The 12,593-nt window shown below is 50.3% G+C and overlaps 1 protein-coding gene across 1 annotated transcript in view; it reads left to right on the top strand.

The window, feature by feature from the left end:
- Positions 1 to 12,447: 12,447 nt before the first annotated feature.
- Positions 12,448 to 12,593, top strand: part of LOC128278859 (proton-coupled amino acid transporter-like protein CG1139) — a 2,058-nt gene continuing 1,912 nt past the window's right edge. Inside the window, exon 1 of the mRNA XM_053017589.1 lies at positions 12,448 to 12,588. Within this exon, the coding sequence (XP_052873549.1) occupies positions 12,448 to 12,588 (141 nt within the window). The remainder of the gene's footprint in view (positions 12,589 to 12,593) is intronic.

Raw genomic sequence — 12,593 nt, 5'->3', positions numbered from 1 at the left:
ATTAAGATCATCTTATCCTTAGCTCCTGAAAGTGTAAAGTGTAACTAAGTTCGTGTGACAAACGTTTGTGTGCAATCAACAATAATGGAAAACGCTGTGAGTTATGATCCTTTTGTACAAGTTCCTTGTTGTCGGTTTTCTTCCGTTTCTCCGTTTGGGTGCAATGAGTTCTTTGGGGCCCAACCCAGTGGGGATCGAGCGGTTGCGAGTGTTGGTGTTTATGATCCCCGCGTTTACGCTGGAAACGGAATTTTCTTTCTTCAACCAACCGTTCAAGTCAACCACATTCAAACGCACCTCAATCGCAAGGCTCGGTAAGGTGACTGATGACTCAGAGCAGAAAAATGTCCTGAACAATCGCTGGAATCAGCGTTTTCATCCTTCAACCGACACACATTCACATTCAAACGCACCTCAATCGTAAGGGTCAGTAAGGTTATTCAATTATTCTTGCCGGGGGATGAATACCCATAAGAAAATCGCATTCAAATGGTTCACTTTCAAATAGTATGAGTTTTTATGGGACGGGTACACAAAAAGAAGGACACAGCATGCGCAATTGACAACTTGGCAAGTTGAGCATTCTTTGAGCAAAGAAGTCATCATGATTTCTAGCCGCAATCCATCTAAGGCCGTGTTATGCATGACCCTAAATACCTTGTTCCTGTTGCGACGTGTCGCGAGGCGGCACATTCCTTGACATTTTTCTGGGTTGGATTTTTTTTCTGGGTAGGAGGATCGTAAAATGCGCGCGCCTAAGCGACGAGCTTGCAATAATGGAGCTTACTACGGAGGATTATTAAACGCACAATAGAACGAGCGGGGCGATTACAACGAACCGCACAAACATGGCGACTCATTTTAGGTTTTCGAAAATTCAAAAACCGCGCGCGCCGACCTCGATCCGTTTCGATTTCGATTTTACGACCGAAACGAAAGAATGCGCAAAGAGCAACGGCGCACTGTTTTGCATCGGCCGACCGGGGTGGTCGGCGATGATTTATGGGACCCCGACGGCCGCTACATTCGCGATCGCTTTTGTCCGGTTTTATGACCAAAACAAAACATCGGCTTGTCCTGGAGTTGGACTTTCTGCGCTTTTTGAAACGCACTGCCAGCGTCCACAAGCAAGGGTCCGAGGGTTTCGAGTATTGTTTTTCTGCGCAACGCCGTTTTCTGGTTTTCGCCGTTTTTCGTCCCCAACACTTTCCAGTATCGGCGCGTGAAGGTCATCGATCTCGAAGGAGCCCATCTTCACGATCCGTACCCGTCGGTTTTCTCACCGAAGACAAGCTAGCCATTCTCGAAAACAACATCAGACTCTCACATCGATTTTGAAGTTTTGCGCTGCTTGAAAAGCGCAGAAACGTCGAGGCCGGATCTTTGATCCGCAAGCAAAAGTCTGGAATGGAGGGTTGGGGTTTCGGGTGTCGGTTCTGCGTTACGCATTGCGTTTTTCTTTCTCTCCCCCAACTCTTTCCAGTGTTGGTGCGTGAGTCACTCTAGGTTCTTCAATTGCATCGATCTCGAAGGAGCCCGTCTTCGCGATCCGTTCCAGTCGGTTTTATGATCGAACCCCCCCCCCCCCCCCCCGCACCCTCCAGACGTTCTCACGCACAACGACGGACTCTCACTGCAGTCCGACAGTGTGGACGAAGAACAATAGGACCCCGACGACGGGCGCCGCATTCACGATCGGCTTTGTTCGGGTTTTATGGCCAAACCAAATCTTTGGCGGGTCCGCGGATTGAAATTTTTGCGTTTGTTGGAAAGCGCTGCCAACGGTCGAGACCGGATCTTTGATCCGTATGCAAAAGTATGCATTTGGTGGGATTTGGGGTATGAATTCTGTGCTACGTGCTGCGATGTATTTTATCACCCCAACTATTTCCAATATCGGCGAGTGAAAATCACTCCGGGTTCTTGAGTCGATTCGACCTGGATGGAGCCCATATTCCCGATCGGTTCCAGTAGGTTTTATCACCGAAGCCAAACCAACTGTTCTCGAAAACAACAACGGACTCTTACTTCGATCCAAAGGGGTACGTTATGAGTCATGGGATCACAACGGACCCCGGAGTCCGTATTAGAGAGATTTGGGGTGGGTATTTTGTCACCCCAACTCTTTCGAGTGTTGGCGTGTGAAAGTCGCTCTAGGTTCTTCAATTGCATCGATCTCGAAGGAGCCCATCTTCGCGATCTGTTCCACTCGGTTTTATGATCGAACCCCCCCCCCCCCCCCCCCCCCCCCAGACGTTCTCACGCACGACGACGGACTCTCACTGCAGTCCGACAGGGTAGACGAAGAAAAATAGAACCCCGACGATGGGCGCCGCATTTACGATCGGCTTTGCTCGGGTTTTATGGCCAAACCAAATCTTTGGCGGGTCCGCGGATTGCAATTTCTGCGTTTGTTGGAAAGCGCTGCCAACGGTCGAGACCGGATCTTTGATCCGTATGCAAAAGTATGCATTTGGTGGGATTTGGGGTATGAATTCTGTGCTACGTGCTGCGATGTATTTTATCACCCCAACTATTTCCAATATCGGCGAGTGAAAATCACTCCGGGTTCTTGAGTCGATTCGACCTGGATGGAGCCCATATTCCCGATCGGTTCCAGTAGGTTTTATCACCGAAGCCAAACCAACTGTTCTCGAAAACAACAACGGACTCTTACTTCGATCCAAAGGGGTACGTTATGAGTCATGGGATCACAACGGACCCCGGAGTCCGTATTAGAGAGATTTGGGGTGGGTATTTTGTCACCCCAACTCTTTCGAGTGTTGGCGTGTGAAAGTCGCTCTAGGTTCTTCAATTGCATCGATCTCGAAGGAGCCCATCTTCGCGATCTGTTCCACTCGGTTTTATGATCGAACCCCCCCCCCCCCCAGACGTTCTCACGCACGACGACGGACTCTCACTGCAGTCCGACAGGGTAGACGAAGAAAAATAGAACCCCGACGATGGGCGCCGCATTTACGATCGGCTTTGCTCGGGTTTTATGGCCAAACCAAATCTTTGGCGGGTCCGCGGATTGCAATTTCTGCGTTTGTTGGAAAGCGCTGCCAACGGTCGAGACCGGATCTTTGATCCGTAAGCCATACTTTTGCATTTGGTGGGATTTGGGGTATGAATTCTGTGCTACGTGCTGCGATGTATTTTGTCACCCCATCTATTTCCAGTATCGGCGAGTGAAAATCACTCTGGGTTCTTGAGTCGATTCGACCTGGATGGAGCCCATATTCCCGATCGGTTCCAGTAGGTTTTATCACCAAAGCCAAACCAACTGTTCTCGAAAACAACAACGGACTCTTACTTCGATCCAAAGGGGTACGTTATGAGTCATGGGATCACAACGGACCCCGGAGTCCGTATTAGAGGGATTTGGGGTGGGTATTTTGTCACCCCAACTCTTTCGAGTGTTGGCGTGTGAAAGTCGCTCTAGGTTCTTCAATTGCATCGATCTCGAAGGAGCCCATCTTCGCGATCTGTTCCACTCGGTTTTATGATCGAAGCCCACCCAGACGTTCTCACGCACAACGACGGACTCTCACTGCAGTCCGACAGGGTAAACGAAGAACGATGGGACGACGGACGCCACATTCCCGAACGGCTTTGTTCGAGTTTTATGGTCAAAACGAAACTTCCACGGGTTTTGAGACTTAAATTTTCGCGCTGCTTGCAAAGTGCAGAAACATCGAGGCCGGATCTTTGATCCGCAAGCAAAAGTCTGGAATGGAGGGTTGGGGTTTGGGGTGTCGGTTCTGCGTTACGCATTGCGTTTTTCTTTCTCTCCCCCAACTCTTTCCAGTGTTGGTGCGTGAGTCACTCTAGGTTTTTCAATTGCATCGATCTCGAAGGAGCCCATCTTCGCGATCCGTTCCAGTCGGTTTTATGATCGAAGCTCACCCAGACGTTCTCACGTACAACGACGGACTCTCACTGCAGTCCGACAGGGTAGACGAAGAACAATAGGACCCCGACGACGGGCACCACATTCACGATCGGCTTTGTTCGGGTTTTATGGCCAAACCAAATCTTTGGCGGGTCCGCGGATTGAAATCTTTGCGTTTGTTGGAAAGCGCTGCCAACGGTCGAGACCGGATCTTTGATCCGTAAGCAAAAGTATGCATTTGGTGTGATTTGGGGTATCAATTCTGTGCTGTGCGCTGCGATGTATTTTATCACCCCAACTATTTCCAGTATCGGCGAGTGAAAATCACTCTGGGTTCTTCAGTCGATTCGATCTGGATGGAGCCCGTATTCCCGATCGGTTCCAGTCGGTTTTATCACCAAAGCCAAACCAACTGTTCTCGAAAACAACAACGGACTCTTACTTCGATCCAAAGGGGTACGTTATGAGTCATGGGACCACAACGAACCCCGGAGTCCGTATTAGAGGGATTTGGGGTGGGTATTTTGTCACCCCAACTCTTTCGAGTGTTGGCGTGTGAATGTCACTCTAGGTTCTTCAATTGCATCGATCTCGAAGGAGCCCATCTTCGCGATCCGTTTCACTCGGTTTTATGATCGAAGCGCACCCCAGGCGTTCTCACGCACAACGACAGACTCTCACTGCAGTCCGACAGGGTAAACGAAGAACGATGGGATGACGGACGCCACATTCCCGAACGCCGCTTTGTTCGAGTTTTATGGTCAAAACGAAACTTCCACGGGTTGTGAGATTTGAATTTTCGCGCTGCTTGCAAAGTGCAGAAACGTCGAGGCCGGATCTTTGATCCGCAAGCAAAAGTCTGGAATGGAGGGTTTGGGGTTTCGGGTGTTGGTTCTGCGTTACGCATTGCGTTTTTCTTTCTCTCCCCCAACTCTTTCCAGTGTTGGTGCGTGAGTCACTCTGGGATCTTCAATTGCATCGATCTCGAAGGAGCCCATCTTCGCGATCCGTTTCACTCGGTTTTATGATCGAAGCGCACTCCAGGCGTTCTCACGCACAACGACGGACTCTCACTGCGGTCCGACAGTGTGGACGAAGAACAATAGGACCCCGACGACGGGCGCCGCATTCACGATCGGCTTTGTTCGGGTTTTATGGCCAAACCAAATTTTTGGCTGGTCCGCGGATTGAAATTTTTGCGTTTGTTGGAAAGCGCTGCCAACGGTCGAGACCCGATCTTTGATCCGTAAGCAAAAGTATGCATTTGGTAGGATTTGGGGTATCAATTCTGTGCTACGTGCTGCGATGTATTTTATCACCCCAACTATTTCCAGTATCGGCGAGTGAAAATCACTCCGGGTTCTTGAGTCGATTCGACCTGGATGGAGCCCATATTCCCGATCGGTTCCAGTAGGTTTTATCACCGAAGCCAAACCAACTGTTCTCGAAAACAACAACGGACTCTTACTTCGATCCAAAGGGGTACGTTATGAGTCATGGGATCACAACGGACCCCGGAGTCCGTATTAGAGGGATTTGGGGTGGGTATTTTGTCACCCCAACTCTTTCGAGTGTTGGCGTGTGAAAGTCGCTCTAGGTTCTTCAATTGCATCGATCTCGAAGGAGCCCATCTTCGCGATCTGTTCCACTCGGTTTTATGATCGAACCCCCCCCCCCCCCCCCCCCCCCCAGACGTTCTCACGCACGACGACGGACTCTCACTGCAGTCCGACAGGGTAGACGATGGGCGCCGCATTTACGATCGGCTTTGCTCGGGTTTTATGGCCAAACCAAATCTTTGGCGGGTCCGCGGATTGCAATTTCTGCGTTTGTTGGAAAGCGCTGCCAACGGTCGAGACCGGATCTTTGATCCGTATGCAAAAGTATGCATTTGGTGGGATTTGGGGTATGAATTCTGTGCTACGTGCTGCGATGTATTTTATCACCCCAACTATTTCCAATATCGGCGAGTGAAAATCACTCCGGGTTCTTGAGTCGATTCGACCTGGATGGAGCCCATATTCCCGATCGGTTCCAGTAGGTTTTATCACCGAAGCCAAACCAACTGTTCTCGAAAACAACAACGGACTCTTACTTCGATCCAAAGGGGTACGTTATGAGTCATGGGATCACAACGGACCCCGGAGTCCGTATTAGAGGGATTTGGGGTGGGTATTTTGTCACCCCAACTCTTTCGAGTGTTGGCGTGTGAAAGTCGCTCTAGGTTCTTCAATTGCATCGATCTCGAAGGAGCCCATCTTCGCGATCTGTTCCACTCGGTTTTATGATCGAAGCCCACCCAGACGTTCTCACGCACAACGACGGACTCTCACTGCAGTCCGACAGGGTAAACGAAGAACGATGGGATGACGGACGCCACATTCCCGAACGGCTTTGTTCGAGTTTTATGGTCAAAACGAAACTTCCACGGGTTTTGAGACTTGAATTTTCGCGCTGCTTGCAAAGTGCAGAAACGTCGAGGCCGGATCTTTGATCCGCAAGCAAAAGTCTGGAATGGAGGGTTGGGGTTTGGGGTGTCGGTTCTGCGTTACGCATTGCGTTTTTCTTTCTCTCCCCCAACTCTTTCCAGTGTTGGTGCGTGAGTCACTCTAGGTTTTTCAATTGCATCGATCTCGAAGGAGCCCATCTTCGCGATCCGTTCCAGCGGACGACGGACTCTTACTACAGTCCGACAGTGTGGACGAAGAACAATAGGACCCCGACGACGGGCGCCGCATTCACGATCGGCTTTGTTCGGGTTTTATGGCCAAACCAAATCTTTGGTGGGTCCGCCGATTGAAATTTTTGCGTTTGTTTAAAAAGTCAAGACCGGATCTTTGATCCGTAAGCAAAAGTATGCATTTGGTGGATGCATTTGGGGTATCAATTCTGTGCTACGTGCTGCGATGTATTTTATCACCCCAACTGTTTCCAATATCGGCGAGTGAAAATCGCTCTGGGTTCTTGCGTTGATTTGAGCCCATATTCCCGATCGGTTCCAGTTGGTTTTATTACCGAAGTCAAGCCAGAGATTTTCGAACACAGCGGCGGACTCTTAGATCAATCCGACAGGGTGGGCTCCAGAGGATTATGAAACGCACGGCAGAGTTGAACAATAGTGCGGGCGGCCCCAATGATGACGAACCAGTCGCAAACAACATGGTGACTTTTCTGTGTCGGCACGGGAAACTAATTTGAGGTTCTAAAATTGAGCCGATCTCCATCAGTCCCGGTCGATTTTATGATCGAAGCCAAACATTCTCGTAAAGCACCGGCTTTCCGAGGCTGTCGGTGATGATTTATTGGACCCCGACGGACCACACAATCACGATCCGCGTTGTTCGGTTTCTTGACCAAACGGAAACATGCGGTGCGCGCCCTGGAATTGGACTTTCTGCGTCGCTGCACGAAAAGCTCTGCCAACGGTAAAGATGCGCGGTGTGGGTTTTTTTGCGCCGCCCTGGACGAATAGATGCCATTTTTTCTATCTATCACCCACCATCAGGTGTTTGGTATCAACGGAGACTTTATCACCCAGCAGCAGTAAAGTGGTCCAGACAACTGCTGTCTTGTTCTTATTTCATTTCATTCGGTCCGGTCAATGAGTCACGAATACGATCATTCCATCATTTTCGTCAAAAGTTTATCCCAGCCTAAGTGAAACACTTAAGCTGGGTTACTTTCGCGGATTACTTTCGAGTTAAGGATTCGAGTGCAGCACGGTTTGGAAAGCGCTGCCAACGGTCGAGACCGGATCTTTGATCCGTAAGCCATACTTTTGCATTTGGTGGGATTTGGGGTATGAATTCTGTGCTACGTGCTGCGATGTATTTTGTCACCCCATCTATTTCCAGTATCGGCGAGTGAAAATCACTCTGGGTTCTTGAGTCGATTCGACCTGGATGGAGCCCATATTCCCGATCGGTTCCAGTAGGTTTTATCACCAAAGCCAAACCAACTGTTCTCGAAAACAACAACGGACTCTTACTTCGATCCAAAGGGGTACGTTATGAGTCATGGGATCACAACGGACCCCGGAGTCCGTATTAGAGGGATTTGGGGTGGGTATTTTGTCACCCCAACTCTTTCGAGTGTTGGCGTGTGAAAGTCGCTCTAGGTTCTTCAATTGCATCGATCTCGAAGGAGCCCATCTTCGCGATCTGTTCCACTCGGTTTTATGATCGAAGCCCACCCAGACGTTCTCACGCACAACGACGGACTCTCACTGCAGTCCGACAGGGTAAACGAAGAACGATGGGACGACGGACGCCACATTCCCGAACGGCTTTGTTCGAGTTTTATGGTCAAAACGAAACTTCCACGGGTTTTGAGACTTAAATTTTCGCGCTGCTTGCAAAGTGCAGAAACATCGAGGCCGGATCTTTGATCCGCAAGCAAAAGTCTGGAATGGAGGGTTGGGGTTTGGGGTGTCGGTTCTGCGTTACGCATTGCGTTTTTCTTTCTCTCCCCCAACTCTTTCCAGTGTTGGTGCGTGAGTCACTCTAGGTTTTTCAATTGCATCGATCTCGAAGGAGCCCATCTTCGCGATCCGTTCCAGTCGGTTTTATGATCGAAGCTCACCCAGACGTTCTCACGTACAACGACGGACTCTCACTGCAGTCCGACAGGGTAGACGAAGAACAATAGGACCCCGACGACGGGCACCACATTCACGATCGGCTTTGTTCGGGTTTTATGGCCAAACCAAATCTTTGGCGGGTCCGCGGATTGAAATCTTTGCGTTTGTTGGAAAGCGCTGCCAACGGTCGAGACCGGATCTTTGATCCGTAAGCAAAAGTATGCATTTGGTGTGATTTGGGGTATCAATTCTGTGCTGTGCGCTGCGATGTATTTTATCACCCCAACTATTTCCAGTATCGGCGAGTGAAAATCACTCTGGGTTCTTCAGTCGATTCGATCTGGATGGAGCCCGTATTCCCGATCGGTTCCAGTCGGTTTTATCACCAAAGCCAAACCAACTGTTCTCGAAAACAACAACGGACTCTTACTTCGATCCAAAGGGGTACGTTATGAGTCATGGGACCACAACGAACCCCGGAGTCCGTATTAGAGGGATTTGGGGTGGGTATTTTGTCACCCCAACTCTTTCGAGTGTTGGCGTGTGAATGTCACTCTAGGTTCTTCAATTGCATCGATCTCGAAGGAGCCCATCTTCGCGATCCGTTTCACTCGGTTTTATGATCGAAGCGCACCCCAGGCGTTCTCACGCACAACGACAGACTCTCACTGCAGTCCGACAGGGTAAACGAAGAACGATGGGATGACGGACGCCACATTCCCGAACGCCGCTTTGTTCGAGTTTTATGGTCAAAACGAAACTTCCACGGGTTGTGAGATTTGAATTTTCGCGCTGCTTGCAAAGTGCAGAAACGTCGAGGCCGGATCTTTGATCCGCAAGCAAAAGTCTGGAATGGAGGGTTTGGGGTTTCGGGTGTTGGTTCTGCGTTACGCATTGCGTTTTTCTTTCTCTCCCCCAACTCTTTCCAGTGTTGGTGCGTGAGTCACTCTGGGATCTTCAATTGCATCGATCTCGAAGGAGCCCATCTTCGCGATCCGTTTCACTCGGTTTTATGATCGAAGCGCACTCCAGGCGTTCTCACGCACAACGACGGACTCTCACTGCGGTCCGACAGTGTGGACGAAGAACAATAGGACCCCGACGACGGGCGCCGCATTCACGATCGGCTTTGTTCGGGTTTTATGGCCAAACCAAATTTTTGGCTGGTCCGCGGATTGAAATTTTTGCGTTTGTTGGAAAGCGCTGCCAACGGTCGAGACCCGATCTTTGATCCGTAAGCAAAAGTATGCATTTGGTAGGATTTGGGGTATCAATTCTGTGCTACGTGCTGCGATGTATTTTATCACCCCAACTATTTCCAGTATCGGCGAGTGAAAATCACTCCGGGTTCTTGAGTCGATTCGACCTGGATGGAGCCCATATTCCCGATCGGTTCCAGTAGGTTTTATCACCGAAGCCAAACCAACTGTTCTCGAAAACAACAACGGACTCTTACTTCGATCCAAAGGGGTACGTTATGAGTCATGGGATCACAACGGACCCCGGAGTCCGTATTAGAGGGATTTGGGGTGGGTATTTTGTCACCCCAACTCTTTCGAGTGTTGGCGTGTGAAAGTCGCTCTAGGTTCTTCAATTGCATCGATCTCGAAGGAGCCCATCTTCGCGATCTGTTCCACTCGGTTTTATGATCGAACCCCCCCCCCCCCCCCCCCCCCCCAGACGTTCTCACGCACGACGACGGACTCTCACTGCAGTCCGACAGGGTAGACGATGGGCGCCGCATTTACGATCGGCTTTGCTCGGGTTTTATGGCCAAACCAAATCTTTGGCGGGTCCGCGGATTGCAATTTCTGCGTTTGTTGGAAAGCGCTGCCAACGGTCGAGACCGGATCTTTGATCCGTATGCAAAAGTATGCATTTGGTGGGATTTGGGGTATGAATTCTGTGCTACGTGCTGCGATGTATTTTATCACCCCAACTATTTCCAATATCGGCGAGTGAAAATCACTCCGGGTTCTTGAGTCGATTCGACCTGGATGGAGCCCATATTCCCGATCGGTTCCAGTAGGTTTTATCACCGAAGCCAAACCAACTGTTCTCGAAAACAACAACGGACTCTTACTTCGATCCAAAGGGGTACGTTATGAGTCATGGGATCACAACGGACCCCGGAGTCCGTATTAGAGGGATTTGGGGTGGGTATTTTGTCACCCCAACTCTTTCGAGTGTTGGCGTGTGAAAGTCGCTCTAGGTTCTTCAATTGCATCGATCTCGAAGGAGCCCATCTTCGCGATCTGTTCCACTCGGTTTTATGATCGAAGCCCACCCAGACGTTCTCACGCACAACGACGGACTCTCACTGCAGTCCGACAGGGTAAACGAAGAACGATGGGATGACGGACGCCACATTCCCGAACGGCTTTGTTCGAGTTTTATGGTCAAAACGAAACTTCCACGGGTTTTGAGACTTGAATTTTCGCGCTGCTTGCAAAGTGCAGAAACGTCGAGGCCGGATCTTTGATCCGCAAGCAAAAGTCTGGAATGGAGGGTTGGGGTTTGGGGTGTCGGTTCTGCGTTACGCATTGCGTTTTTCTTTCTCTCCCCCAACTCTTTCCAGTGTTGGTGCGTGAGTCACTCTAGGTTTTTCAATTGCATCGATCTCGAAGGAGCCCATCTTCGCGATCCGTTCCAGCGGACGACGGACTCTTACTACAGTCCGACAGTGTGGACGAAGAACAATAGGACCCCGACGACGGGCGCCGCATTCACGATCGGCTTTGTTCGGGTTTTATGGCCAAACCAAATCTTTGGTGGGTCCGCCGATTGAAATTTTTGCGTTTGTTTAAAAAGTCAAGACCGGATCTTTGATCCGTAAGCAAAAGTATGCATTTGGTGGATGCATTTGGGGTATCAATTCTGTGCTACGTGCTGCGATGTATTTTATCACCCCAACTGTTTCCAATATCGGCGAGTGAAAATCGCTCTGGGTTCTTGCGTTGATTTGAGCCCATATTCCCGATCGGTTCCAGTTGGTTTTATTACCGAAGTCAAGCCAGAGATTTTCGAACACAGCGGCGGACTCTTAGATCAATCCGACAGGGTGGGCTCCAGAGGATTATGAAACGCACGGCAGAGTTGAACAATAGTGCGGGCGGCCCCAATGATGACGAACCAGTCGCAAACAACATGGTGACTTTTCTGTGTCGGCACGGGAAACTAATTTGAGGTTCTAAAATTGAGCCGATCTCCATCAGTCCCGGTCGATTTTATGATCGAAGCCAAACATTCTCGTAAAGCACCGGCTTTCCGAGGCTGTCGGTGATGATTTATTGGACCCCGACGGACCACACAATCACGATCCGCGTTGTTCGGTTTCTTGACCAAACGGAAACATGCGGTGCGCGCCCTGGAATTGGACTTTCTGCGTCGCTGCACGAAAAGCTCTGCCAACGGTAAAGATGCGCGGTGTGGGTTTTTTTGCGCCGCCCTGGACGAATAGATGCCATTTTTTCTATCTATCACCCACCATCAGGTGTTTGGTATCAACGGAGACTTTATCACCCAGCAGCAGTAAAGTGGTCCAGACAACTGCTGTCTTGTTCTTATTTCATTTCATTCGGTCCGGTCAATGAGTCACGAATACGATCATTCCATCATTTTCGTCAAAAGTTTATCCCAGCCTAAGTGAAACACTTAAGCTGGGTTACTTTCGCGGATTACTTTCGAGTTAAGGATTCGAGTGCAGCACGGCACTAGCCTCCTGGTGGGCATCAAACGATTTCAGCTGACTTCTAATAGCAACGATCATGTTGTGGTCCATCAGGATGCATCGGGGATGTCCGGGGCCATTGCCATGGTGGATTTCGCGACTGCTAGTACGTCTCGAGCGCGGCCGCGCCAGCCGCTAATGTCACCCGAGGGGGGTGGCGAATGGGCGGTTCCGATGCGCGACGTTTGCCCATTACGCCGTTGGCGGGTCGGATCGTACTCCGACTCCGACTCCGATGGAACGATGCAGACGACGAACCTTGACGACGTCCGCAGCCACGTGTCGCCGAATCCCCGGCGCGAACGCGACGACCACAATTACGTCAATGCCGTCGTCGTGGTGCAGGACGTCCCGCCGCCGCTCCATTCCCGACGGGATAACGTGGTGCA

The sequence above is a fragment of the Anopheles cruzii genome, chromosome X (genome assembly GCF_943734635.1).
Source record: "Anopheles cruzii chromosome X, idAnoCruzAS_RS32_06, whole genome shotgun sequence".
Taxonomy (NCBI): domain Eukaryota; kingdom Metazoa; phylum Arthropoda; class Insecta; order Diptera; family Culicidae; genus Anopheles; species Anopheles cruzii.
This window is presented reverse-complemented; position numbering and strand designations above follow the sequence as displayed.